Below are 26,324 nucleotides of genomic sequence, written 5' to 3'. Positions count from 1 at the left end.
GATGATTTTTTTGAATCGCAGATTTGTTTTTCTGTGAAACCTTATTTAATGGTTCGGTGAAAAAAGTGGAGAGAGCGAACTTGATCTCCACTTTTTGACCACTTTCAAATGACCGACTATCAATTCTGTAATAGGAGGGGTAGCGGAAACGTGGAGTAGGCGAAGATAAGGACGAAAGACTGAAAAGGAAGAAATATTGCGGATTTCTCTTCTTTCCTCTTCCAACATCTCTTGGGAAAAGGGAAAAGTTGGAATTTGTATAGAATATCAAATATGTCGTAAAACAGTTATCTCTTGAATTATAGAATTCAAGAAAAAGGAAGAGAAAAAGAAAAATGATTCTCTTTTTTAAGTGTTAAACCATTCATTTCCTCAATTGGTTAATGATCCTTTTTGCAATTTAGCAATTCCATACAGTACCAAAAATATACCATAGGATATACAACTTCATACTCTCTTTGTATATACCTCCTACCTAACTACGTACTACCACGCGAATACATCAGCGTACAAGCTTTTGTATGTGTGTGTGTTAAGAAGTTAAAAAAAAAACCGGTCGTTAAACATCATTATTTTTGAAAAAGTCTATGCTAAGTCATATCATTACATATCGTCGGCATAACAAATCAATGCGCATTAGAAAAAACCCGCATATTTGTTTATGCCTTTGAGGCTTCAAGGGCAGCCTTGGCTGTGGAAGCGGCGCTTTGAGGGTTGACACCGGTTACGATGCGAGAATCGCTTTGAACAAAGTCATCGGTGGGTTTAGGAGGATCAACGAAATGAGCACCAGCGTCCTTGAAAAGATCGTTCATAGTTTGTAGATGCTTTTGCTTCATAATGTCCAACACATTCATGCTTTCTTCTCCGGCCTTGTTGAAGGCGGTTACCTTACGACCTTGAACGATCGAAGAAGCGTTTGGACGAGTCAAATCAGAAATAAAAGGAAGAATGACTGGACCATGGCAGACCGCAGAGATAATGCCACCGTTCTTGTAAATTTGGGCGGCAATGGCTTGCAAATCGATGGCTCCTGGCAAGTCAAAGAGAGCAGCGTGACCACCAGCGACGAAGAAAATCTTGTATTGAGAGTAATCCACGTCAGCTGCACGCTTCATATTGTTAATGGCGGTCCAGAATTCGTTGCTCTTGTCGTGAAGGACGTTCTTGATTTCAGCGGGTAATTGGGATTCATCGACAGAAACGTCGTCGAATTTACAAGTACCCTTTTCAGATGTGATATCGACATCCAATCCAGCCTGACGGAAAATTTGATATGGTGTCAAAAGTTCAGAGAAATGCACACCAGTGTTTTTACCATCGGGATAGATGGGTCCATAATGGCTGCTAGCTACCAACAAAGCTTTTCCTGTCATTCTTTTGATACTTTTTAAAGACGAGTCAATCTACGATGTGGGAATATACAACAAGCAATTCAACTCTTCAATCAATGTCAATCAATGCTTTGATGAAGAATACTGGCTCTATCGTCTTCTTGTATAGTATTTTTCGGGGGCTATAATGTCACATACGATGATCAAATAGCTTCTTCTACCATAAACATACGTACGTGACCTTCTGACGTTTGTAGGTTGAGGATATCATTTCTTGACGTTTTGCACGAGTTGAATCAATCGAAGCGAAAATGCAAAACAATGAGAAACTTGAAGAAAATTAATATACTCATTCTAAAGGTTTCCATATTTCTAGATCAACAGAAATGTACACAGTGTGATTCTCGTTTCCTTTCCGGATTATGATATCATTTCAATTCGTTTTTCGTTGAACGAATTCAGTAGCATTTTGACCTTGTGTTGTAAGGTAAAGGCATTAATATTTTGCATCCAGGGCCTTTTTCATAAATGAGAAACTTTTTATGTGTCATTTGTCGTTTCAGTAACAGAGGTAAAAATTGGAATGAAAGAAAATGATTTGTCAACTCCAATTCCAAGGACGAAATTCAATATCTTTTACTTTTACGATCTTCTGGAAAAAAAAAGTCAACATCTAACTTTCTTTTGTATATATCTACTGAACAAACAGAACTGAAATTGGATACCGTTGTAGAGCGACAATTCTAACTCCACATCGAATTCAATAAGCAGCAAGCAACAGCAAGGAATTGAAAGACAATAAATCAAACTCAACTACCGCTATGAATACCGCACAATTTAAAGTGAAGAAACGGAATGCATGTGCTGGCATACAGAGAATACATTTACTCTACATATAAACGCATTAAATATTTGTGGTCCATTAAAAAAAAAAAAAAAAATCAACATTTCAAAAACTATCCTACATATCTTTCGTTTCTACCATGTTGTCCTTTTATTTCCTTTATTATCTTTTTCTTACCGTTTATTGAACAATGCAAAAAAATGCCAGTGAAAGATCGGTTGGTACTCCTCTTGTTCTATATCATAGTTGTGTAGGACATGGACTTTACATACACTGTTGGAACAGCCTACAACATTTTGTATGCAATACTTACATAATGTCGTTCCTTCTTTGATGTAAACAAAAAAATATCGAAGAATACAGTGAAAAAGGTTTATTTATGTTTTTTTTTTTTTTAACAAAAAGAAATCGAAACAGTTACTTTCCTTTTGTTGAAGATTTCGGCGCACCTATAATTTTTAGTTCAGTGTTCCGTCGGCAGTTGCAGATTTATTAGTGTATCTTGCTTGGGATGTGATCATCCGTCATAGGGATGTTGTACACGATATATATATATTCATGGGTGTCATCACAGGCTGAACGAAAACCTTTTATCATCTTGAGAAATTGATCAGAAGACAGCTCATAACCAAAACCAAACTATTCTATTTTTTCTTGATCTTGCAAGAACAAAACAACTTACAATTCACAACTAAGTTTTTATCAGCAAACGTACCTTTTCCGAGAGTCTGAACTCTGAAATTTATTGAGAATTGCTTAAAAACAAAACGTTTCAATTGGAGTCACTACAATGTATCGTAACTATAGCTGGTACAAAGCAACAGAGCCTAAAAGCTACGAATCTGAAATTTACGACAATGGTCTGAAGTTTGAGAGACCCAGCATCAGTGTTGATCCTAGAAGTTGGGAACCTTTGGCCATGGATCGCTTATCCAAGGATGCCACTGGTTACGTTTATGGTTCTGCTGGAAAACGAGAGACTACCGAAAAAAATGCAGAGTCTTATAAGAAGTGGTCCATCATTCCCAATCGTTTAGTCAAGTCTGATTTCCCGAATCTAGGGACGAAGCTTTTTGGCAGAAACTATTCATTCCCCATTGCGCTAGGTCCTGTCGGTGTTCAATTGATTTTTAATCCGGAAGGTGAGCGTGGTTCCAGTAAAGCTGCGACACTCGAGCATGTCCCATACATTATTAGTACTGCTTCTTCTTTGAGCTTCGAAGAAATTGCCGAGAGTAGCGGTCCTGGAGAAAGATGGTACCAGCTTTACTGGCCTAAAAACGAAGATAACGACATCACCGCTAGTCTATTGAAGCGTGCAAAAAGTATTAACTGTGAAGTTTTGGTCGTCACTCTAGATACATACATTTTAGGTTGGCGCCCTTCTGACATGGACAATGGTTATGATCCTTTCTTAAAACCTGATCAAGTTGGTGTTGCATTGGGATTAAGCGACCCAGTCTTCCGTAAGCGTTTTAAGGAAGAGCATGGCGTAGAAGTTGAACAAGATTTGCACAAGGCTGCTCGTGAATTTTCTGGGATTATATTCCCCGGTACTTCTCACGATTGGGAAGACCTCAAGTTTCTTAGACAGCACTGGGACGGTCCTATTGTTCTCAAAGGTATCCAGAGCGTTGCTGATGCGAAGAAGGCTGCTGAGTTTGGCATAGATGGTATCGTCGTTTCCAATCATGGTGGTCGTCAACAAGATGGCGGTGTCGCCTCTTTGACAATGCTGCCAAAGATTGTTGATGCTGTTGGTGACAAACTCGAAATTATCTTTGACTCTGGTATTCGATCTGGTGCTGACATTGTTAAAGCACTTGCTCTCGGTGCAAAAATGGTACTTATCGGACGTCCTTACGTTTATGGATTGGCGATCGCAGGTACAAAAGGTGTTCGTCATGTAATTCGTTGTCTACTAGGTGATTTGGAGTTGACCCTGCATTTATCTGGTATTCCTTCAATTGCTCCGAAGGACTTGAACCGTGATATCTTGTATTATGAAGGTTAGATATGATTTCTGTTGTTATGATTATGCTTATGGATACGATTTCTTTTTTTTGTTTATGATATTAGAAAACAAGTATGACCCTTTATAAGCCTTAAAGGTATTAAATTTGATTACTTGGGCAAGCTGTAGCAACTTGTATCTCACAATTGTAAACATCTAACTGTTTATAAGCAGAAACAAAAAAAAAACAAGTATTATTAAAATTAAACCAAAGATTATATACAAATTATTATAAACACTATAGTGTCAGAAAAATAGTCAGACTCGACCAAGTTCAAACAAGTTAGATCTTTCTTCGGTATCAAATACATTACTCCACCATTGAACTTCTTCAAAAGGCAAATCGTTATGAGTTATAAACAGTTCAGTCTCTGTAGTAGTGTCAAAATCTGCGGAAACGTCTTGGCTTCTAACGCTATTATCACCGTCTAAATCGTTTCGCAAATCTACAAACTCGTTGGAAGACATTAAATAGTTTCTTGGGAACGGAAATTCCCGGTTTAAAGGGGAAGTCGAATCTTCCATCGTTGTTCCATATTCCAAAATAGAAGCAGGAAATCCTGGAATCCCATATTTTACAAAGGGCGGCTTTTCAAGATACTGGAATCGGTAGTAATTATAGATCATTTTAAAAGTGTTTAGCATTCCTTTATTGAAATTCCAGTATTTGGAACGCTCACGTAATATCAAGTAGTCAATTCTGGTAAATTGTAAAGCATTGAGATACTCGTTATTTCCTGTTTGTAAGCAAAACCTGTTGAGCATATGAATGGTGGAAGCCGTCAAGACTGAAAACCCAAAAAAAGGAGTCATCGCATAATTTAAAGGTTCTATTGAGAGTCTTGTTATTGTATTTGCAGAATTAAATAAATGACTCAAAATCATCTCCATCCATGAGGTAGGTACAGTTTGTCCATATCGTTCGGATACTGATGCAAACAATCCTGACTTATGCATATTCGCTGGAAATAAGTCTAAGGTGTTTCTTAATAGATAAACATATGTAACATGGAACAATGTATGCATGAAGACAAAACAACCACCAGAAAAATCGCCAGGAACACTATATATACTGTAATTTTCGTCTGTCAAGCTCAGTCGCGGGGAAAGGTTTTTTAGCCAACTCTCTAAAACAGCCAATTTTTGTTGAAATAGAGACTGCGGCATCCAAGGGGGTACAATATCTTGTGAATATCCGCCACGAAGCACCCATCGGGAAATATCACTCCATATATCCGACAGACGAATAAGACTTCCCATCGTAAAACTTAAATAGTCATTTGCTGTACTTTTAGAACTAGTTTGAGACTGACCTTCCAAAGCGTTCTGTGGTATAGATCCATCAAAAAGTTCTGTTACAATCGGCTGAGAAAAGAAAAAATTAGCTTCAGGACAAGGAAGTTGGATTGAAGTTTTGTTTGGACTGAGGGAGACGGTTCGAAGTTTAGAAGGAGCCATAAACCCTGTAGCGAGAAGCCGCTCAATCATAAAACAAGACCAATATGTTCTTCGCCGTTGTTCGCCTTCTGTCCAATTAGACATTGCAGGTATACTGGAAAAAGATTCTTCGCTAAAGTCATTGCCCAAATCCAACGAATCCGCCATCCGCAAAGCCATTCCCAACAGCAACCATGCCTTTGAACTTCTGCCAGCACCGAGTTCTATTAAACAAAGCATCAGTAACGCGGATATATTAATTAACGAAATGTCTTGCAGTTGAAACGAGAGAAGTGAAAATGCGTTTTTTGCGTAAAAATCAGAGGCAGCAGAAGGGGACTTGAATATATTGATTTCTTCTTGAGAAAATCTGGCAGCATGAGCGCAAATGCAAAGCGCCAATAATGGATCAATAGTACCTTTTGATATCTGGGAAGTTATGCATGGCTTATTAAATATACCATAAAGTTCAGTATACGACGTTTTCAAAAAAATTTCCCACATTTGGAGTAACTTTCGATTGGAAGGTATTTTAAGCTGCTTTTGTTGATCCTCTATACTTGTGATGGATAGGGGAAACTCCATGGAATCAGTAGACGATGGGGAGACCGTGTTCGAAAATGATTGAACAGGAAAATATGACGGTATCTGTAAATTTATGGTGTCCAATTCTGGGTGCGTATGTTGTTGGCCAGCCAAACTGCCAACTTTCGAGGACAAATGATTAGCAAAGGATGGAGAGGAACGTTTCCCTCTCATGTTAGGTCGATCAGGCCAGACGCATTCCACATTATTGTTCAAACAAGCTTGGCAGGCAGGTTTTTCACCTGAGCACTTAACTTTCTTTTGTCGACATCGAAGGCAAGCTTGTGCAACCTGACTAATCACTCTTCGTTTTCGAGGAACAGGTTCTTTTTCAACTGTAGTAATCATTCTCAAGTTGATAGGTTGATTGATTCTCTATTCAAACATTAACATATATGAATTAACCATAAGGTCACCATGAACGTTCTAACGAAAGAAACTTTTAATCAAGTCAATATGTTTTCTAAATAATATACAACCTGACTGATTTTGAGTTTTGTATTCTTTACAAACATATACAAAACCTTCAAATGGTCTGGTGCAATCGAATGTCTTCTTTATCAAAGCAAACCAATCAATTTGCTCCTACTCATTTATTTTTCATACATTAAGGCTTTTCCTAAGCTTGTAAAATGGAATTATAAAGTTATAGCTGAAAATGAAAAATTCTGCGTGCTTGCATTGAGCAATCACTCCTAGCAGTGGGTAGCAATATGCGCGTTACTTCAAACAGTATGTGAAACTAATGAAGGTTGTTTGCGAAATATCTCTCAATATTGTTCTTTTTCAGTATATTAATTCTTTAAAATTATTATTATTATTTTTTTTTTTTTTTTAATTGGAAGGAAGTAAATGGACTAATGCGAAAGCCAGAGATTCTGGGAGAAAAGCTAGTAAATACTGTTAAACAAGCAGCTGAAGGTAAACGCTTTCATTCAAAAAATATTTTTTATAAGACTATTTTAATTAAATTAAATAAATAGAACTGTAAACGTCTGAAGATTTTTGTAGGACCTCATTCCGTGGTAATATTGTGCTTGCTCTTTTAATTGCGAAAGTGATACTAGGCAACATGGCAGAATGATTTTAAGTACGAATAAAATAAAAAAAATCTCAAAGAAAATCCACACTCTTGTATTTCCATCTCTTTATGATTTTGATCATTTGTTTACCTTGCTAATTATTATTGAATCATTGTTTACATTCAGTTTAAGAATGTAGAGTACAATGCGGTATTGTAAAATAGTCAATTGCGCAACACATCGCAATTCACACACTCCTTTAACTAGCAAAAGACCAAAACATAGCAAACACCTAGAAAAGTAGGGAATTGAACGACATTAGGTTTTTTCTATGGCTGCACGAGAGGAAAAGAACCAAGAAGCCACTATATACCTGGGAAATTTAGATGAGCGCGTAACCGATTCAATTCTTTTTGAGCTGTGTTTGCAGGCTGGTCCTGTTGGTATGTGTGATAAATTAGTTTATAGGCTTATTAATTGTTTGCTAACATTTAGGAAACATTCACATTCCAAGAGATCGTGTTCGGAATAGCCACAATGGATTTGGTTTCTGTGAGTTCGTAAACGAACATGATGCTGAATATGCATGCCAAATTTTTAATCAAATTAAGCTCTATGGAAAACCATTGCGGGTGAATAAATCGAGTCAAGATAGAAATACTGGAAGTTTGGTAGGTGCCAACCTTTTTATCGGTAATTTGGATCCTCTGGTCGATGAGCGCGTTTTATACGATACATTTTCTGCTCTGGGCCAATTAATAAAAACACCACAAGTTGTTCGCGATGATAATGGTCGCTCAAAGGGTTTTGGATTTGTAAATTTTGATAGTTTTGAAACCGCAGATGCAGCCATTGAAGCAATGAACAATCAGTTTTTAATGAACAAACCAATAACTGTTTCTTATGCATATAAACGAGAAGGAAAGGGTGAACGACACGGTGATCTGGCGGAAAGGAAATTAGCTGCTGCCGCTAAAAAAAACAAAGTTGCAATTACTCCACAATCTACACTTCCTCCTGGATTCACACCTGCTGCTCCTTCTTCCAACCCTGCTTCCTCTGGATCAGCTACTCCCAACATTGCACCCTCTGCCATTCCTCCTCTTCCTGTTATAGGAGCTAATGCAACTCCACCTAATGCTCCCCTTCCCGGTGCAATACCATTTGCAACTCCGCAGATATATCCTCCAATGCCAAACATGGCTCCCATGATGAATATGCCCTTTAATCCTGTCGGTTCTTCTATTATTCCTCCTCCTCCTCCTCCTGGAATGATGATGAGTTCAACACCATCTACCGTTTCTGTTCCTGGCATGCCACCAATGCCAACGTATCAACAAATACCATCGCAATCAAATCAACCCAGAAGGTGATGATACTATACTGATTAATTCTTATGATATCAAAAAGCCAATGGACAGGGGCAATGCTACCCTAGCTTAAGTGGTGCCCGTGTTTGTATACTAGAAATCTTCGTTAAATCTCTTACTGATATGGTTTGGAAAACAATAAAACATACTAATAGACTCACGATTAGAGCTAGCTACTCATCCGTTGAATTACGAATTAGCTATCCATCCATTTTGTATAATACACTGGATTTCTTTCCAAGTAATTTATTTAGCTATACTCCACATATTATTACAGTACACTAATATATGCTTCGTTACGAGACACTATTTGGCACTTTCATCTATGTGTGTATCAAGCCTCCCTCTACACCAACCAACACCAACCACAAAGAATTGAAGGGATTATTCCATCCTCCTCAGGCTTTATCCCTTCTCTAAGTAATTAAAAATGAAACTTCCTCTTTCCGTTTTCTTTTGTAGCTTTTTTTGGATCGCGAAATTGACATATGCGGAAGTTTCGGATCCAGATATTATCGGCTCTTGGAGTTCGAAATCACAGACAGTAATGACTGGTCCTGTAAGTATCTATTGTTTAGATTTTAATGTTATATCGTTTCATACGAAAATACTGACACTTATGATCTAGGACTTTTACGATCCATTACACGAAGACTTTTTTGAACCTGACCTTCCTGGTATTAGTTACAGCTTTACGCAAGATGGTCATTTTGAAGAAGCATTGTATATTATAAAATCAAATGCTACCTTTCCTCATTGCCCAAAGGCATTTTTGCAATGGCAGCATGGTACTTATACCATCAATGAGTCAAAGTCTATCATTCTTTCACCCGTCAAAGGTGATGGACGTCAACTCGAAAGTGACCCCTGTAACTTTGGTAATTATTCTTCTTACACTCGTTATAACCAAGATGAGGTTATGAAAGAATACTCTGTTAGCATCGATAAGTATCACGGTCGCTATAAGCTTGAACTTTTTGAATGGGATGGTACTCCCAAACAGCCTATGTATCTTGTGTATCGTCCCCCCAAAATGCTTCCCGTTTCATTTTCTGATGCTACCGATACTAACCAACTCCAACAAAAGCGCTGGCTTTCAAGAGTAACTGCAACCCTCGCCGAAAAGCATACTTCCACAATCTGGTGGTTAGGTTTAAGTTTCATCGCTATTGGTAGTATCGGCTATATAATCGTATCGTAATGAAGCCAATCTTATCCATGATTTGGTAATTCCGTTATGATTCAAAATTTTTTTTTCTTTAACGTATATAACAACTGTCATTTATTGATTTCATTCAAGTATAATTCTCTAGGTTCTTCTTTGCGCAAAAAAAACATGCGTTTTCAAGGGAAACCTCAAAGCCGGGTTGTTTTATTCACTCATTCTTTTACTTTTTTTTTACTTTACTTATCTGTGGTCTTGGGATGGGATACATGAGCCCTCCCATATTATAGCCATGCATTGTGCATTACTCCTTTTGAGTCTTTCGTTCCTTTCTTTCTTTTACTTATTTCTTTTCTCTACGTGCAACTTAATTTTTTTAACTGTTCCTTCTACTCACTCTTAATTTTCTTATGCCCTGACAGGAAGTGAGACAGTGTTGGATATTGTTGCTTTGTAAAGATCATTCCTATAGTAACAAATTTTTTTTTGCGAAGAGCATTACGATTGTGTATACCAAGTAATAGTAAAGATTGTAAACGCTTAAACTCAGATTTACTACCGAATGATGAGACCTGAGAAAGAGAGTAATTATATTACTGAAGGCAGATACATATTTTCGTAACGAGGTATCCTAGGTGTTACCCTACCCTGAAGTAAAACAGTCACATCTAAAAGTTTTGGTGTTAATTGTGTTCAACGGTGAATTTTATCTTCAGCAACACAGGATGGCCACTGAACTTGTCGTGCAAAGCGAGCGTGCTTATCAAAAGCAGCCTCACATTTTCCAAAATGCCAAGAAGGGTGCCGGTCGCCGTTGGTACAAGGATGTCGGTTTGGGTTTCAAGACCCCTTCTGAGGCTATCTATGGTCAATACATTGACAAGAAGTGCCCTTCGTTGGTGAAGTTTCCATCCGTGGCCGTATCTTGACTGGTACTGTTGTTTCTACCAAGATGCACCGTACCATCATCATTCGTCGTGAATACTTGCACTTCATCCCCAAGTACAACCGTTATGAGAAGCGTCACAAGAACGTTGCTGCCCACGTCTCTCCTGCTTTCCGTATCAACGAGGGTGATGTCGTTACTGTTGGTCAATGCCGTCCCTTGAGTAAGACCGTTCGCTTCAACGTTCTCCGTGTTGTCAAGCACACTGAGGGCTCTAAGCAATTCGGCAAGTTTTAAGATATATCTTTTTTAATACAAGGTCAATTTAAGGAAGGCATATCCTATCTGTCTGTATTTGTTGCATAGTTTACAATTTCTTTTTCCGTATAAGTAGGTTAGTCAGGACCGTAATGTCTTCTGTCGCTCTAACAAAGCTGTTCAAAGAAGACAACCATATGTATAAATTATAACTAGTATTACGCTTCGAAGCATTAAGATTCTATTAGAATCAATTGCTGAAACCTTCTAATTTGCTTGAACGTTTCTAAAACGCCTTCAAGCTTAAAGCAATTTTTTGTTTTTTTGAATACACTTAAATGCATTAATGGCCCTTAACGATGCGCTGCCATTTCTTAAAGCAAAATTGATCTTAGATCAGATATTTACCGTCAGTAGATTTCTGTCCTTTCCAATTATTGAATCTGTGGAAGTATGTCTTCAGTTAGTAAAATAGTTTTGGGCCTTATTCCAGCAGATGGAATTGGTAGAGAAGTCGTCCCTGCTGCTCGTCGCTTAATAGAAAATCTGCCATCTAAACACAAACTTCAATTCGATTTTGTCGACTTGGATGCTGGCTGGGGTACCTTTGAGCGTACTGGTAAAGCTCTTCCTGATATTACCTTAGAAAAATTGAAAAAAGAATGCAATGCTGCTCTTTTCGGTGCTGTTCAAAGCCCTTCCCATAAGGTTGAGGGCTATTCCTCTCCTATAGTTGCCTTGCGTAAGAAGATGGGCTTGTACGCCAACGTCCGTCCAGTCAAGTCTCTTGATGGAGCCCAAGGAAAGCCTATTGACCTTGTAATCGTTCGTGAAAACACTGAATGCTTATACGTTAAGGAAGAGCGTATGGTCGAAACTACTCCTGGTAAGCGTGTAGCTGAAGCTACTCGTCGTATCAGCGAAGAAGCTTCTGTAAAAATTGGAAAAATGGCTTTTGAAATTGCCAAATCCCGTCAAGCTCTTCGTACTTCTGGTGCTGCTTCAATTCACAAGAACCCTTTGGTAACTATTATCCACAAGTCTAATGTGATGTCTGTTACTGATGGTCTCTTCCGTGAATCTTGCAGACATGCTCGTTCTCTTAGCCCTTCTTATTCCTCCATAGCCATGGATGAGCAAATCGTTGATTCTATGGTATACCGCCTTTTCCGTGAACCTCAATGCTTTGATGTTGTTGTTGCTCCCAATCTCTACGGTGATATTCTCTCTGACGGTGCTGCTTCTCTCATCGGTTCTCTTGGTTTAGTTCCTTCGGCCAATGTGGGTGATGGCTTTGTTATGTCCGAACCTGTCCATGGTAGTGCTCCAGACATTGCCGGCCGCAATATCGCTAACCCAGTCGCTACATTCCGTTCCGTCGCTTTGATGCTTGAATTTATGGGACATCAGCAAGCTGCTGCTAACATTGTAAATGCTGTTGACAAGGTTTTGGATCAAGGAAAGATTCTTACTCCTGATTTGGGTGGTAAGTCTACTACTAACGAAATCACCGATGCCGTTATATATTCTTTGAGCAACTAAGTTCAAGTTTTGGAACTTTCAACCCTAAGCTTCCTTTCTTTCATTTAAGTTTAATAGACTACTAGTTTTTTTTTTGTTCAATGAAACAATCGTTTGACTTCTTGGTAATTACTCTTCACAAGGTAGAAAGTTAGCTACTTGTATTTCATATCACCTTTTTTCACTTGATGTCTCTTAACCAAGACATAACTTTTATTTTTTTTTAAAACATTTCAAAGAACCTGTACTAAGCAATCAATTCACTTAACAAGACATAACTTGAATCAAATCATGAGAACCCGACTTCTATTTCGCCCAGGGCTTTGTTTCTTGTGCCTTCAAAACAGAGTTGCGAAGCTCAGCAATCACCTGAGTAGGGTTTTCTGCTTTGAAAACAGCTGTACCGGCAACAATGACATTTGCGCCTGCTTCGGAGGCAGCATCCACAGTCTTAGGAGAGAGACCACCATCCACTTCAATGTTTAAGTTAGGGTAACGCTTACGCAAGTAGTTCACCTTGGGCAAACACTCAGCACGAAAGCTTTGACCGCCCTTACCTGGCTCAACGGTCATAACCAAAGCCATATCAAGATGTTGCACCAAAGGATCAAGCACTTCAACAGGTGTATTGGGCTTTATGGCACAACTTACGAGCATGCCCCTTTCGTGAGCACGCTGAATAATTTCCATATGCTTTTCAGTAGCTTCATAGTGAAAGCAAAACATGTTTGCACCAGCATCTGCAAACTCGTCAACCCATTTTTCGGGGTTCATAACCATTAGATGACAATCAAAGAAAGCCTTTTCTTTGGTAAAATGGTTACGCATGGCCTTGACGACAATGGGTCCAATCGTGAGGGAAGGAACAAATTGAGAGTCCATAATATCAACGTGAAGCCAGTCGCTACCATATTGCAGCATACGACCGACTTCATGCTCAAGGTTGGCAAAGTCACCTGAACGTCGTTAGCAAGATCTTCTAATTTGGTTACACGCCGGATAGGCCATAATGAAGGATTTAATGCAATATTACCCTCTTTATAACTTACCAGATAACAAAGAGGGTGCAATTTTTGCTTCTGTCATTTTATCGAATCAAACTTGATATTTTGGGACTTGGTGGATATAGGATAGTTGGGCACTTGGTATTACGAATCCGAATATATAGAGTATCGATGTGATGCGCAATGATTCATCATAGAAAACGAACTTCGTTTTAGTTAAATAATAAGAAATAGAAGAAAGTAGCTTTTTTCATGTATGTCTGTAATTACCATCCATTTTCTTTTATCGAGAAGTCCAATCCATCCTAGAGAATGACAACAAGACAGTTAAAGATTGAATAATCTCATCAGATACTATTAGTAAACACTGGATCATCTTTACAGATTTGCTCAGCTCCAGTTTCCAAAGTTCAAAGATGCGACAAAAGCGACTGTAGCAATTAATACAACGTATTCGTAAATTGATACATTGAATTCCATTCTTGCTATCAAGAATTGGTGTCTTTACTTATTATAACAAATTCTCTGAATTCTGACATGCCTTCGCAGAGTAAGAAGATACGCCTTCCTTTCACCCATAGTCTTGTAAGTCAGCATGAAGGGTCACAAATCTGCATTTTCTGCTGATCCTTTAGTGCAAATGGTATGCTCTCCATTACGACAAGACTTATCCTCACATCATTTACTTCCTAGAGGTATGCAGAGTATATTGGGAAGGTAATTTTATAGTCCTCTTCTCATTTCGCTTTCCTTGAAACATATGACCAACTAACAAATTTCTTTAGAATTAATGGGAAAGTTTCCTGCCATTCGCAATCGTTTAAATCTTCGGATGCTTCCTCATGCTGATAAAAAGCATCTTCTTTATAGCCATCATGTGTCAATCTACTGTAAGCTTTCGAAATCACATTTACAACCAGTTTCCAAGAAAATTTTTAAAAGATGGAATATGGAACTGAAACAAGCTGGAAACCCGTCAACATTGAACATTCTTCAATCCGAGCTGGAGTTTTCTCTTACCCATCTCATACCTTCACAAGAAGAACAGAAGAACCAAGGATGGATTCATCAACCAGATTTTGATGCTTTTTATTTACAATTCCTAAATACAAAGAGTATTCCTACTGGAATTTGGATTCAATGGAAGTTTGACGATTTAACCTCTGAACAAGAGGGAAAAAAAGAGCAATTGCAAAACCATAATCCTCAAATATCGTATTTACCTATTCATAGGACCATTTTATTAAGCAACTATAATGAGAAATTGGCGCGTTTCTTTCCGGAATCTACAACTTATACGTTTCTTCCTACTTCTCCATCGACAACAAAACTAGGCATGATATTATGGAAACTTTTGTTCTTACATGAACAATGGAGACTTACATGAAAAAGTCTATACGCCTGTACTCGTAATGCCATTCCAAGCTTCTTTGTTCTTTGGATTCCTTTGTTTGCTCAACAAAGAAATAACACGAAATAAGACTTGATGTCACATATTTTTTTCTTTGTTATACTGCTTCTTTATTTTATTTTTTTCTTCTTTTAGATGGATACTTTATGTACGGAAACCTCTTCCTCTTTGTGTAGAAACATTGAATATTGCAATTGGAGTGTTCTTCATTTTATCGACATACAGAGTGTGGGATTTATCATAATCTTTCTTCTCTTTTTACTTACGTTGTTTATTTGTCTTTGACGATTAGTTCAAGCAAAGTATTTCACCTTTCTCCCCTATAAAGAGCAGACTTCACTTTTTTCCCATCATTATGTTTTTTATCAAGTGCATCCTTCAAGCTGCTTGCGGTTTTTCTCTCTTGGGAGCCTGGATAATATTGGCTTTGGTTATGACGGGTTGCAAGTCCGAGACGAGCTCTCATATATCCTTGTTCAACTTGTCAAGTCGTTCTGCCCAAGTTAACGTTGGATACTTTTCTATGTGTTTGATCGGCGGAAATAATTCTGTCACGTGTAGTAGATTTACAAACACAAGGAGCATTCCTTCTTTCTCAATGGCGGATTTGCGGTCCAAGTTTCTTCTCCCTCAAGTCCATCCATGGATGGTTGTGTTTTCATTTTGTGTATGCGGTGTCTGCTTTCTTTTGGCGGCTATTGGTGCGATCCCTTTTATAGATCGACTGCCTTATTTGAGACTCATTCGACTTTATCTGTCGGTGTTCACTTTTTTAAGTATCCTGGTTACTTCCCTCTTTGTGCACGTATCTGTCTCTTCTTTTGTCATGGCGATTGAAGATACAGATGTTTATCTTCATGCTGCTGTAGGAAAGAAACTTGTCATTCTAATGTGGGTGTCCATGGGTCTCCTTGCTATAGCTTCTCTCATTGATGCCATTTTCTACGTCGTGTCAACCAAAACAGAGAATATTCGCCAAGCACTATTCGAGAAGAAGTTTACGTTATCACGGTCAAGTACAGCTGTTTCCTCTAATTCTTCGTCCAGTCTTAAAAAGTAAGCGACTTCATTATTTTGGCGAAACTCTTTCACTCTTTTCCTTCTTTTTTTGCTTGCTTTAATCTTTGGAATCTTGGATCTAATGTCTGACCTTTTGTTTTCTAATTTAACTTACGACTATGTATGTGTTATGTGTCTTTTAATAGCTTTCACCATGTGATAACTATTGATTAGTTAATTGTTGTTTCCTTATAGAGTATATACGTTTCATTTTCTTTAACTTAATGCATTCTTTACGTTTCTTTCACTCATTATTTACTTTTATAATGTATGTAATAGATATTCAATCATTGAATGGATTCAGTATAAGCAAGCGATGTTTAAATCATATATACACTTCAGTTTATTTGTTCGAATACTTCATCTATAATTGAATTTATCATTGCTTTAATTACCTTTTTTATTTTTCATTCTATAAAGAAAAAATTATTTAGTTAACCTATATTAATTATCATTAGAATCAAGTTTTAATAGTGATGCGGAAAGAGGTTTCCCAAAGGTTCTTTTCCTTTCCCATATTAAACCGTCTTGGTACAGGAATTTTCTCATTGAAGTTTCTTCCACATCCATCGTTGTCCATAAGTACGAAAGTACCTGTTCATACACTTTAAAGCATCATATGAAATCTGTATTGCTGCTAAAGACTGAGTCCAAACCGGTCGATCCGTATGTGGAAGCATTTCAACGATACCTACGAAATGTACACTTTTTAGCAGTTTTACGGCATCAATCCGTAAATGAGAACGTACTACAGAATAAACTTGCTCATTTGTTGTCGAATTATTGCGGATTGATTGTGACCAGTCAGAGAGTTAGTGAAACCCTTAGTGCTGCGTTGAAACAGTTGGATGAAACCGCTGAAAAGACCATCTTGAACACGATACCTGTATTTACAGTGGGCCCAGCAACAGATGATAGCATTCGAAGACTAGGATTCCAACAAACATATGGCAGGGACTGCGGACGTGGTGAGGTTTTGGCTGATCTTATCCAAGATTGGTATCAAAAGACTAATCCATCGAAGCCTTTGTTATTCTTAATGGGTGAAAAGCATCGAGATACTATTCCGAAAAGGTTAGGCAAAGACCGTGTTGAAGAGTTGGTAGTTTATGTAACTCAAGAGATCGAGCAAAGTCAATGCCAGATTTCAGATATTATTAAAGAACACCCTGAAATTGATTGGATTGTTGTCTTCAGTCCAACACAACTTTGCTCAAGTTTGGCTTCTTATTCAAGGAAATTGGCAACTATAGGCCCTACTACTGGAGATTATCTTCAAAAACTCGGTATTGAACCGAGCCTTGTTTCCTCAGCTCCCAATCCAGTCAGTTTAGCGTCAGATATCAATGTATATGATCAAAATCATGAATGAATGAATGAAATCGTTTTTTTTTTTATCGGAAATTGACTTCACGGTATATTAGTGCTTTCAAAACCGGGATTTCCAATTCCTCTCTCTTACAATAGAGATCCACAAGGTTTGGCGGCATCGGAGGTGCGCTAGGCTCATCATCTGGATCATGATAAGCAGCTACATAAGGGTGCTCTAAGGCTTCTTCAGCGGTAATACGCTTATCCGGGTTAAAAGTGAGCATGCGCTCTACCAAGTCAATGGCTTCTGGAGAAGCATGAGGGAACATGTTTTTGAAGGGCACTTTTGACGTGAGAGGCAAACTTCGAATGTACTTACGAGCACGAGCAGAGCGAATTCTGTTGAAATCATCCATTGTTGGCGTTCCCAGAACGTTCAAGATTAACGTAATTTGGCTATGGTAATCTTTTCCAGGGAAAAGAGGGCGAGCAGCCAGCATTTCGGCTAAAATACAACCGGTGCTCCAAATATCGATGGCCTTGCTGTAGTCACGGAAACTAAGCATGATCTCTGGAGCACGGTACCAACGAGTGGCCACGTACTCAGTCATGAAACCGGGACTTCCTTCTTGAACTGTGGTAGTAGAACGGGCAAGACCGAAATCTGCTACCTTTAAATCACAATTGGCATTTAAAAGAAGATTTGATGGCTTTAGATCACGATGCACGACGCCGGCGCTATGCATAGCCTTCAAAGCACGAAGGATTTGGTATGTGAAATATTGGCAATGATCATCACTTAGGGGTTGGGAGCGAATGACACGGTACAAGTCGGTTTCCATAAGTTCTTGCACAATGTATACATCTTCCAACTCTTGGTAGCTAGGGGGTGGGAGGATGTCCAAGATAGCAATTATGTTTTCGTGGTGGAAATGGCGTAACAGGCGGATTTCACGAAGTGTACGTAAAGTAAAGACAGGATGGTTAAAAGGGTGAATTTTCTTCACTGCAACCTTGATGCCTGTCGGCTTATGGACGGCGGAACAGACCACGCCATAAGCGCCTTGTCCGATAAGACTTGTCATTTGATAATCTCTTGGTAACTCAAAGTTGAGATTATGAATATGAGGGCTTCGACGGGCATTGTTTGTCGAGCGATTGGTTTTCTCAAGGATAGCATTAGCGGAAGTAGCACTGGCCATGTTTTCAGTTATAGGTCGTTAACGAAATGAATAAATAATTATATTTAAAGAGAGACAAACGTTATGTTGGAAGTACTTCAATTTTAGAGCTTCGGCTTTGCTATACAGATCAAAGTAGTAAGAAATTCAAAATTCGTCAAAAGGAAAAAATTTCAAAAAAAAAGAACGGAGTTGCTTCAACGAGGGTAATAATCAAAAGAGAGAAAGTGATTCTGCTTGTTTTAACACAAGTTTTCTTTCATAAACTGTTAGTTTGCGTTCCCTGTTTCAGGATAAACAAAGTAAAAATCACGGTCGACGCGTTTCAACGAAAATAAAGTAAAGATTCTGTAAAATATAGGTAGTTGCTGTAGACAATGACTCCAAAAACCAGATTTGCACGTTCGACAACAAATAACAAAAAGCGACAAAAATTCCAAAGACAGTAGATACCCTTTGAAGATATCTCTTGACGAAAGAATACTTTCTTCTCTGGTAAGCGAGGATGGTTCTATTCAAGTTTTAGGACAGCCTGGGATAATATTTATAGCAATCTCAGAACAAAGAAAATGCTTCTTTGTTTATTTAAAGCGATTTGCCTTCGCTCCCTTCGTTAGATAAAGATGGTGTTACCTGGTGTTGGAGAACCAAGTAGCACCCATATAGGTGGAAGAGAGACACGCGTTTGGTTTTCTTGTTTACCCCAGAGGAAACGTATCTTTTCCCAACTACGAAAACAATCTGTATTGTGTGGTAAACACAAGGAAATGCGATTTAAAGGAATTTATATGCTATTTACATGATCTAAGTAAGTGAAGGTGTAAAAATTAGTCGAAGAAAGTTTGTAGAAAATCAAGATTTGTTGAAAGTTATCATTTACGTCGCGTTTACGAGACGAATATTTATTAGTGCAAGGAGTTTTACAAGACATGTGGTTTTATTTTTGGAAAATGAATATATGGTTTTGAATTTGACGCGTTTTTGGATTCATTGCTTTGTTTACTTGACATCACATGGCTAACGTTTGAGTAGATCTTCATTTTCTTTAATTTTTATGAGAAAGTTTATTGGCACAGAACCCAATTGCAACTGTACATCTGAGGAACATTTACATTCTCTTAACAAGGACGCGTTTTCATCTCAGTCTTTGATTTCAAATCCATGTTCCATTGAGAATAATAACTCTGACGCGCTACAAACAAAGATTACTAGTAATTGTATGGAACAACACAACACAATCATGATTGATTCTACCGAGAATTCTTTTCAAAGCCCTTCCAAGAACGTGCGAAAGGACATTTACGACTTTGATGAAGGGGATGAATTTGTCTTTGGATCCTTAGCAACAAAGCCTTCCACTCCCCAACGACTTGCCATTACTTCTTGGACAGAGGACCAAAGAGAATGTTTAGAAGCTGCAAAACAGATTATTAAATCTAATGTCTATTCATCCATCATTATTCGGACATATCCTCCTAAACGCAAACAGCAAGAATCATTAACAGATGTTGAGGTGGACCCAATGACTGTCGATTCTGAAACCTCACTTGTAGTAAAAAAAAGGAAAAGTAGCTGGACGGAAGAGGATGAAACGTGGTTTCGAGGAAAAATCGATGAACTATTACAAGCGAGATCGATTTCTCCTGATCAAATGAAAGAAATCTTGGAAACTCCAGATGCAAAAATGCGTTTATTTGGATTTTTGGAATCTGCAAGTTTATGTTTACACCGCTCTGAGAGCTCCCTGTTAGCATATATGCGAGCCATTTTCGAAGTGACTGGTTATGAACGACTACCTATCCAAGATATCGCTCTTAAAACCGAAGATTCATCAATTCCTTTCTTTAATTGCAGTGATGCCGAGTATATTCATGGTTGTATATTGTCGTTTTGTGAAAATGAGGGCATCACGTTGGATGAATTCGGGCATCGTATATGTGATCCAAGCATACGGTACACGGGGCAACAATCCTTGTACAACGAAATCCTTCTAAAGATTCAAAATAATGTTGATAAAAAATCTCTTTTAAATTATATAAAGCTTGTTTATCGTCCAAAAAGCGAACAAGAAACCTGGAGTGAAGAGACGTTTCAAAAGCTTTATCAATTGGTTAGCCAACGAGGGACAAAGTGGAATTGGATTGCAACCCAGTTAGGTCTCCCATCAGAAGAATGCGCCCTACTATGGAGATTTGTAGCAAAACCTTCAAGACACTCTTCTGCAAAATCGTTGACAAGCAGTCCAAAGTCAGGCTCTACAAGTTCATTTGAAAAGCTTACTGATAAAGAATCTCAAGTTGATTTCAAGTTTCAATCGTTGAATGATAATAAAAATTTCGCAAAGACTCGAACAGCGGAAGACCATCCCGAACTCAGTGCCGAAGATACGAAGGAAGAGCCCTCGGTTACCAAACCGAAACATGATGAAAATGATAAACAAGGAAAGAAAAAAAGCTATAAAAAGAGAAAGAGAAAAAATGCATCTAGATTCTATGCCGGCGATAGTTTACAACTATTAGAGCATGTTAATAACTGTGTATCGGCAGATGCAAAAATCACAGCGGATTTGGACTGGAATCGAATCTCAAGTGTGATGTCTAAATGGACGAATGAAGAGCTAAAATTACAAACCGATAATTTAATTTCTACGGTTAAAGGATGGAAGAAAAAACCTCTTCAGCAAAACATCAAGGCAGCCATTGATGAATTAAAAACATTACCCCAAGGAACATTAAAGCAGACGAATCGGAAAATTTAGTGTTTGTTTGTTACATTTTAGATGACCCCCTTTTGCATCGTAATTTTCTTTGTTAACCTACATATAATCTTCCGTTGTTGAGGCACATCTACTGATCCCTGTGTTATTTATTTCCTATTCTTTTGATTCTATTGATGTTTATGAATCAATTTGTATCTATTACCAACCTTTAATGAAGTTGAATAAACCTATGGAACTTTTTTAGAAAAGCTATGATATTTTCTACTTTGATGAAACCGCACAACTTAAATCTTCGTTCTTTTAAATCATGGAAAGTAAAAGTATATGAATGAATGAATGAATCCCTTGCTTTGTTTCCGAACTCTCGTCCATGAAATGGTCTTTTCTAGCTCTTGTCAAGTATATGAATTCATACTTATGTATTGACAAGAGAAGGCTGTACCACTTTCCTTGCCACTGCTCTCAAACAACTTCTGAAATGCGCAATTCCTTTGACAAGAGTATTGTAGCAGTTTTAATTTTTCCCTTACAACGTCTTTTGTTTACATCACTCCTCTTTAAAGGGTTATTAAGATGTCAAACTTGGTAAAATAGTCACGAATAGAGTGGAAATTACCGAAAAGCGTTACCTTCACTTTATCTCATCTAAACAGTGATATAAAATTTTTCTGTGACTTGCTTAATTGGTGTGTGCGCACACATAAGTGCACGGTGTTGTGAAGCTAAAATTTTTGTAACTCGCTAAAAGGGTCACTGCTCCTTCGCATATAAAACTTTTTTTAACCCTAGTATATCTACCTTTTTCCTTCGCAAACAACAGCGTTGCTTATTAAAAGCTGGAAATCGAGAGCTTCTTGTCACCCTTGATAAGCGTCTGTTTGACGATTACTCACAGAGGCTTGGCAAAGAATTACGTTCAAAACCGTTGCTCCTGTTGGAAGTCTTTGTTGCTTTCCAAGGTTGGAGGTTAGCGTCGGCTGGTTTTTGAGTATATCTATACGACCAAAGTTTTAGTTCTAAAGCAAACTCTTTGGCACATCGATATATTCACGTCTCCGAAAGTATAGTGCTAGATCGACGACCATTTTTACGTTTGTTGGCGACCTGTGTCTTGTAATTAATAGGACCAGGTTTGGAAAAATAAAAACGAAAGAGTGTTGTCGAAGACTAACATACAAGCTGAAGAGCACGGTACAGAGTTAAGATTGTCTGGTTGAGAAAAGCAACTCAAGTTTGACCTTGTTCATTGTTTCTGCTTTCGTCCAAAAATAATTTACTTGGTTTTACAGCTTGATTGAAAGTCTTTTTGGTTGTTGGAAATTGGATAGAAAGGTTACTATACTATACGAATATCTGTTTTTGTGAATAATTGGAAGGAACTAGTTGCTTCCCATTTGTTCATACTGTACATATAAAGCTTTATTTCAAGGCTTGTGATTTTCAAGTTTAGTCTTGTTTTTTTCCTTGCGAGGTGTGGGACGAACAGACTTACCGTTATCTCTTTGGCTAATTACTTCAATTTCCAAAGAAAAAAAAAAAAGTTTATTTATTATAAGCATTCTTACCCTCGCGCGTATTTTTATACTAAGAGTTTACTATTTGATATCTATAAAGTTTTGTCAAGTCTATTTGATATCATCACATCTATCATGCAGACTTATAGCGGTGTTATCAAAACTCCTTTGGATGCCATTATCCTCTTTGAGGCCTGCCGAATAGGCTTATTACCTCGGGTACAACGCCGTCTTTCTGACCACGAACGAAGCTTGATTCGCGCTGGTAGCGTATTTGTTTGGGACGAACGGGAAGCTGGAATGCGTCGTTGGACTGATGGTAAATCATGGAGTGCTTCTCGTGTGAGCGGCTCCTTCTTAACATACCGGGAAATGGAAGGAAAACGCAAACCTTACCAAGCAACTTCTAGTGATAATATAAAACGGTCTTCATCAGTTGATCCTCATAACTCTTTAAATTCTTTTCCGCAGGACGATAGTGGTGCTGGGAGCATGAGTGATGATAGTTCCATGGATGACGAAAGTATGCGTGGTTTGCATTATAAACCTAACGGTTTGATTAAACAATCCTTCAGTATCACTACCTCTTTGAATCACAAGTTGCATTTAATTTCCTACTCTTCTCCTATTCCAGATCCTTCCCTTGTGTCGCCATCTTGCGATGCAAACCTGTCACGAATTACGATTCCTTATGGGTTGTATCCCGATGCTGGCCCACCGCTTGTACAAGCACCCAAGTTCCTTGCTCCTTATGATATACCCGTCGAAAAGGTAGCTTGTAGTGAGGATGCTCGGGTGTTGGATAAACTTCGTCAAGCACTATGGTTGTAAGGGTTCTTACACCAAAAAGAAAAAAGAAAAAGATTGTTTAGCGTGTTGTTCAACAGTCTTTTTTTCTATGCTATTGATCCAAATTGGAAACTATTTAGATAATTCATCATACAAAGCAGGCGTTTTGTATGTTTATAATACGTAAGTATTTGAACTAACGTGTTTCTGTAAGTGGGTGTCGGTTCATGGCATTCGTTCGTTTAATTGTTTTTTACATGTTTAGATCTTAGGTTTTTTCCTAATAACTTAACAATGGTTAGTTTATAGATGTTTCGATGCAGATAGAAAAAATGTTAACGATTATTTGAATTTTTACTTTTTCATGAAAATGAAAGTACAAGAAAAAAAGAGAATCCTCGGTGAAGAAGTGATATTTGCATTCATTGTTTATGTGTAGGAACAAACATTTATTTTGTTCAGAAACAGGAAGCAGGAAGATGTCAAATATGAAAAAGCTGAATTCGGTGCTAATTTATTTTTGGAATTTCTCGAATTTCTAGGTTTCCAAAGCTATCTATACTTGGTAAGTTTCGTACAAGCCAATGTTTAAAAATATTTTTAGAAGAATTATAGTAAACACTTACTCGGGATCCATGAAATAGGATTTGCTGTTAAGCCTAGTCAGTCTAAAAATGGCCCTTAAGAAGCCACTGTCGTCTTTCCCACCGTGAGGTTTTCCAATTGCTTATTATAGCTGGCTATAACAAGCAGTGGATATATAGTATGTCAAAGTCTACGTTCTGTATAAATGTCAAGATCAAGTTTTTATGCAATACAGATATATTAGTTTGTTTAATAAAATAAGGAACAAAATCTCTATAGACTCTATTTATATACATCCAATTTTCGAGTAAACCGGCGCTAGGAAGCAGAGAAGTTAAAGCAAAGGGATAAGAAATACAAAAAGAAAAACCATGGATTCTTTCTTTAAACAAGGACTAGTGATGTATCTTGAAAGACAAACCCACAGGCTTCAGCCCTGAACATTGAAACGAATGTAAAGAGTAGCGATAAATAAACTTTATGGAATATAGATTCTTTTGAATAGAAAAGAAAGAGAGTTACGTGTATTAATGGTTTTCGATCATATAGCAAGAGTTCGAAAATTAAGACTTTTCCTTAAGCATATATATTACAGTAACAAAAAGGCAGTTTGGAATTAATCGGGAAGAAGAAGATCACTCACTCTCTTGTTTTTATCATTATACAAGGGCATTCACAAGACATCAAATCAAAGAAGCAAAAAGATTGGAGTATGCTGCAATTATTGTGTTGTAAGCATTAGACGACACTAGGTTCAAAAAGGAAATAATAATGTAAAAATCTATCATCAAAAAAGAAAAGCAAAAGGAATTCCGGAAGGTGAAACAAGGAAATACAACGATATTACGGAGAAGGAGAAATTAATAACAGATTACTCATCCATATTGGCTACCCAATCGTCCTCAAAATCGCTTGGTTCTCCATCCTCCGGAACTGGTGTCAAGACAGACTCATCCTCGTTGACATAGTGGCTCTGATACGTGCCCTCTTTCCCAAGACCGTGCAAAGAAAAATAAAGCATACGTTTCATGTTTTTGTTGAAGAAAAAATATGACATACTCCAAATTAAAGCCTCATCTCCATAAGGATCACTATCGCTATCAGGAGTATAAGAGTAGATGTTACATTCGGAAAGGTTTATATGTCGGTCTACCGTCTCCCAAAGCTGATTAACACTTATCCTACCGCGACCCATGCCATTGATAGTTGCATTCACGCTGTCCAAAACCCGTGAAAGTGAAGGCTCTTTGTAAAAATCGGTCGGTTGTAGAGTACTGAAGTCGTGATCGGGGTGTGAGGCATTTAGTGTAGCTACAATATACATAAATGTGCGACGCGAAGAAGACTGATCGAGAGGTCCAAACGGGCTCTGTTGTGTCCAACTAAAAGCAAGCTCAGGCGATTTGCTACTTGAAAATGCAAGCATATCTTCTTGACATCGCGACTCAATGGCCTTGTATAATTTTTTATCCGAACCGGTGGACTAGAAAGATGGTTAGAGAGCCATTGACAAAAGAGAATTGGAATGAAAATAACAAAAAAATTATACTACAGGATTCGACGGTGCGGTTCACGAAAGTGGGAAGAAGAAATATCAAAACATCCAAATCGTGACGCGTATCTACGAACATCTTAAACTTTCTTGATGGAAACTTTTAACATCTTGGGAAAACTGAGCGCGTTTCTTGGCGAAATGGCAGTGTAGTTAAGAGAAACCACTACGACCGTTATCCAGAAGCGTCCTCCAGGAAAACTAACACCTAATTCACTTTTCGTATTCTTTCAATTACTTACTTTTGTTGTGTAAATTTCGCATTTCCCATGAATTCGACAATCGTCGGCATCAAATGACAACGCGTTGTTAATCGCGTCAAGGTCGGCAAGTTCAAGAAACTGCACATCGTGTTCGTATTAGCAATTCATGTTATAAACACCAATTCTTTTACCTTCATAGTAATAGTTACTAAGGTTTCTTTTCTTTCTTTTTGTGTTTCTTAATGTTGGTTAAGGGCAGGCAATTGAAGTGATAAACCACACGACGTCAATTGTCACTCGCTCTTACATCAGTAAAATGTCGTTATCTAGCATAGTGCTACATACCGATAGTTACTGTGAGACATTATTCTACCGAATAATACATTGCAAAATGGAACGCACTTTGAAAAGCTTCTAAAGTAAATAAACAATGAAAATAAATAAATAAAATCAATAAGTACTACGAACGAGCTTTGAAACGAAGCCTTTTGGGTTAACTAAAGCTTGAAAATGTAACACTAGAATTTAATGAAACTTCTTTATAAATACGGATTGAACTT

General features: G+C 37.8%; 15 protein-coding genes across 15 annotated transcripts; 10 read left to right on the top strand and 5 right to left on the bottom strand.

The window, feature by feature from the left end:
• Nucleotides 1-518: 518 nt before the first annotated feature.
• SOCG_01701 (SNO4 protein) lies at nt 519-1,521 on the bottom strand. The gene has a single exon (XM_013164654.1). It carries the CDS (start codon nt 1,374-1,376, stop codon nt 660-662), a length of 717 nt encoding a protein of 238 aa, XP_013020108.1. The 5' UTR covers nt 1,377-1,521; the 3' UTR covers nt 519-659.
• Nucleotides 1,522-2,968: 1,447 nt separating this feature from the next.
• SOCG_01700 (cytochrome b2) lies at nt 2,969-4,192 on the top strand (the record flags this gene model as incomplete). The annotated part of the gene is made up of 1 exon (XM_013164653.1): nt 2,969-4,192. The coding sequence occupies one exon, from the start codon at nt 2,969-2,971 to the stop codon at nt 4,190-4,192; it is 1,224 nt and encodes a 407-aa protein (XP_013020107.1).
• A 167-nt stretch (nt 4,193-4,359) lies between these two features.
• On the bottom strand, nt 4,360-6,909 carry SOCG_01699 (transcription factor). Its single transcript, XM_013164652.1, has one exon. The coding sequence runs from the start codon at nt 6,560-6,562 to the stop codon at nt 4,451-4,453; it is 2,112 nt and encodes a 703-aa protein (XP_013020106.1). The 5' UTR covers nt 6,563-6,909; the 3' UTR covers nt 4,360-4,450.
• Nucleotides 6,910-7,443: 534 nt separating this feature from the next.
• On the top strand, nt 7,444-8,909 carry SOCG_01698 (RNA-binding protein Sap49). Its single transcript, XM_013164651.1, has 2 exons — nt 7,444-7,679; nt 7,732-8,909. The coding sequence occupies exons 1-2, from the start codon at nt 7,568-7,570 to the stop codon at nt 8,607-8,609; spliced, it is 990 nt and encodes a 329-aa protein (XP_013020105.1). The 5' UTR covers nt 7,444-7,567; the 3' UTR covers nt 8,610-8,909.
• A 32-nt stretch (nt 8,910-8,941) lies between these two features.
• On the top strand, nt 8,942-10,269 carry SOCG_01697 (ER chaperone Rot1). The gene is made up of 2 exons (XM_013164650.1): nt 8,942-9,165; nt 9,235-10,269. The coding sequence occupies exons 1-2, from the start codon at nt 9,037-9,039 to the stop codon at nt 9,805-9,807; spliced, it is 702 nt and encodes a 233-aa protein (XP_013020104.1). The 5' UTR covers nt 8,942-9,036; the 3' UTR covers nt 9,808-10,269.
• Nucleotides 10,270-10,496: 227 nt separating this feature from the next.
• On the top strand, nt 10,497-10,954 carry SOCG_01696 (40S ribosomal protein S11; the record flags this gene model as incomplete). The annotated part of the gene is made up of 2 exons (XM_013164649.1): nt 10,497-10,602; nt 10,659-10,954. 2 exons carry the CDS (start codon nt 10,497-10,499, stop codon nt 10,952-10,954), a joined length of 402 nt encoding a protein of 133 aa, XP_013020103.1.
• Nucleotides 10,955-11,231: 277 nt separating this feature from the next.
• Nucleotides 11,232-12,565, top strand: SOCG_01695 (homoisocitrate dehydrogenase). The gene has a single exon (XM_013164648.1). It carries the CDS (start codon nt 11,369-11,371, stop codon nt 12,455-12,457), a length of 1,089 nt encoding a protein of 362 aa, XP_013020102.1. The 5' UTR covers nt 11,232-11,368; the 3' UTR covers nt 12,458-12,565.
• Nucleotides 12,566-12,742: 177 nt separating this feature from the next.
• SOCG_01694 (ribulose phosphate 3-epimerase) lies at nt 12,743-13,522 on the bottom strand (the record flags this gene model as incomplete). The annotated part of the gene is made up of 2 exons (XM_013164647.1): nt 12,743-13,392; nt 13,486-13,522. The coding sequence occupies 2 exons, from the start codon at nt 13,520-13,522 to the stop codon at nt 12,743-12,745; spliced, it is 687 nt and encodes a 228-aa protein (XP_013020101.1).
• A 513-nt stretch (nt 13,523-14,035) lies between these two features.
• Nucleotides 14,036-14,827, top strand: SOCG_01693 (uncharacterized protein; the record flags this gene model as incomplete). Its single annotated transcript, XM_013164646.1, has 2 exons — nt 14,036-14,135; nt 14,226-14,827. The coding sequence occupies 2 exons, from the start codon at nt 14,036-14,038 to the stop codon at nt 14,825-14,827; spliced, it is 702 nt and encodes a 233-aa protein (XP_013020100.1).
• Nucleotides 14,828-15,206: 379 nt separating this feature from the next.
• SOCG_01692 (tetraspan protein Dni1) lies at nt 15,207-15,911 on the top strand (the record flags this gene model as incomplete). The annotated part of the gene is made up of 1 exon (XM_013164645.1): nt 15,207-15,911. The coding sequence occupies one exon, from the start codon at nt 15,207-15,209 to the stop codon at nt 15,909-15,911; it is 705 nt and encodes a 234-aa protein (XP_013020099.1).
• Nucleotides 15,912-16,529: 618 nt separating this feature from the next.
• Nucleotides 16,530-17,282, top strand: SOCG_01691 (uroporphyrinogen-III synthase Ups1; the record flags this gene model as incomplete). The annotated part of the gene is made up of 1 exon (XM_013164644.1): nt 16,530-17,282. One exon carries the CDS (start codon nt 16,530-16,532, stop codon nt 17,280-17,282), a length of 753 nt encoding a protein of 250 aa, XP_013020098.1.
• A 22-nt stretch (nt 17,283-17,304) lies between these two features.
• Nucleotides 17,305-18,423, bottom strand: SOCG_01690 (CMGC/MAPK/ERK protein kinase Spk1; the record flags this gene model as incomplete). Its single annotated transcript, XM_013164643.1, has 1 exon — nt 17,305-18,423. The coding sequence occupies one exon, from the start codon at nt 18,421-18,423 to the stop codon at nt 17,305-17,307; it is 1,119 nt and encodes a 372-aa protein (XP_013020097.1).
• Nucleotides 18,424-19,456: 1,033 nt separating this feature from the next.
• Nucleotides 19,457-21,160, top strand: SOCG_01689 (myb family protein Eta2; the record flags this gene model as incomplete). The annotated part of the gene is made up of 1 exon (XM_013164642.1): nt 19,457-21,160. The coding sequence occupies one exon, from the start codon at nt 19,457-19,459 to the stop codon at nt 21,158-21,160; it is 1,704 nt and encodes a 567-aa protein (XP_013020096.1).
• Nucleotides 21,161-22,770: 1,610 nt separating this feature from the next.
• On the top strand, nt 22,771-23,466 carry SOCG_01688 (cAMP-independent regulatory protein Pac2; the record flags this gene model as incomplete). Its single annotated transcript, XM_013164641.1, has 1 exon — nt 22,771-23,466. One exon carries the CDS (start codon nt 22,771-22,773, stop codon nt 23,464-23,466), a length of 696 nt encoding a protein of 231 aa, XP_013020095.1.
• A 758-nt stretch (nt 23,467-24,224) lies between these two features.
• On the bottom strand, nt 24,225-26,033 carry SOCG_01687 (repressor-RNA polymerase III Maf1). Its single transcript, XM_013164640.1, has 3 exons — nt 25,956-26,033; nt 25,804-25,902; nt 24,225-25,492 (listed from the first exon to the last, which is right to left on the bottom strand). Exons 1-3 carry the CDS (start codon nt 25,959-25,961, stop codon nt 24,881-24,883), a joined length of 717 nt encoding a protein of 238 aa, XP_013020094.1. The 5' UTR covers nt 25,962-26,033; the 3' UTR covers nt 24,225-24,880.
• Nucleotides 26,034-26,324: the final 291 nt, after the last annotated feature.

Source organism: Schizosaccharomyces octosporus (assembly GCF_000150505.1).
Source record: "Schizosaccharomyces octosporus yFS286 unplaced genomic scaffold supercont6.3, whole genome shotgun sequence".
Lineage (NCBI taxonomy): Eukaryota > Fungi > Ascomycota > Schizosaccharomycetes > Schizosaccharomycetales > Schizosaccharomycetaceae > Schizosaccharomyces > Schizosaccharomyces octosporus.
The sequence above is the reverse complement of the archived record's forward strand: the minus strand, read 5'-3'. Positions and strand labels throughout refer to the sequence as shown.

Excerpts from the sequence above, each read along its gene's own strand:
- SOCG_01701 (XM_013164654.1), bottom strand. The coding sequence starts at position 1,376 with ATGACAGGAAAAGCTTTGTTGGTAGCTAGCAGCCATTATGGACCCATC.
- SOCG_01699 (XM_013164652.1), bottom strand. The coding sequence starts at position 6,562 with ATGATTACTACAGTTGAAAAAGAACCTGTTCCTCGAAAACGAAGAGTG.
- SOCG_01698 (XM_013164651.1), top strand. The coding sequence starts at position 7,568 with ATGGCTGCACGAGAGGAAAAGAACCAAGAAGCCACTATATACCTGGGA. Across the intron at positions 7,680-7,731 it reads TTTGCAGGCTGGTCCTGTTG|GAAACATTCACATTCCAAGA; the intron begins GTATGTGTGATA and ends GCTAACATTTAG.
- SOCG_01697 (XM_013164650.1), top strand. The coding sequence starts at position 9,037 with ATGAAACTTCCTCTTTCCGTTTTCTTTTGTAGCTTTTTTTGGATCGCG. Across the intron at positions 9,166-9,234 it reads AGACAGTAATGACTGGTCCT|GACTTTTACGATCCATTACA; the intron begins GTAAGTATCTAT and ends CTTATGATCTAG.
- SOCG_01695 (XM_013164648.1), top strand. The coding sequence starts at position 11,369 with ATGTCTTCAGTTAGTAAAATAGTTTTGGGCCTTATTCCAGCAGATGGA.
- SOCG_01687 (XM_013164640.1), bottom strand. Across the intron at positions 25,493-25,803 it reads GCGAAATTTACACAACAAAA|TCCACCGGTTCGGATAAAAA; the intron begins GTAAGTAATTGA and ends CCATCTTTCTAG.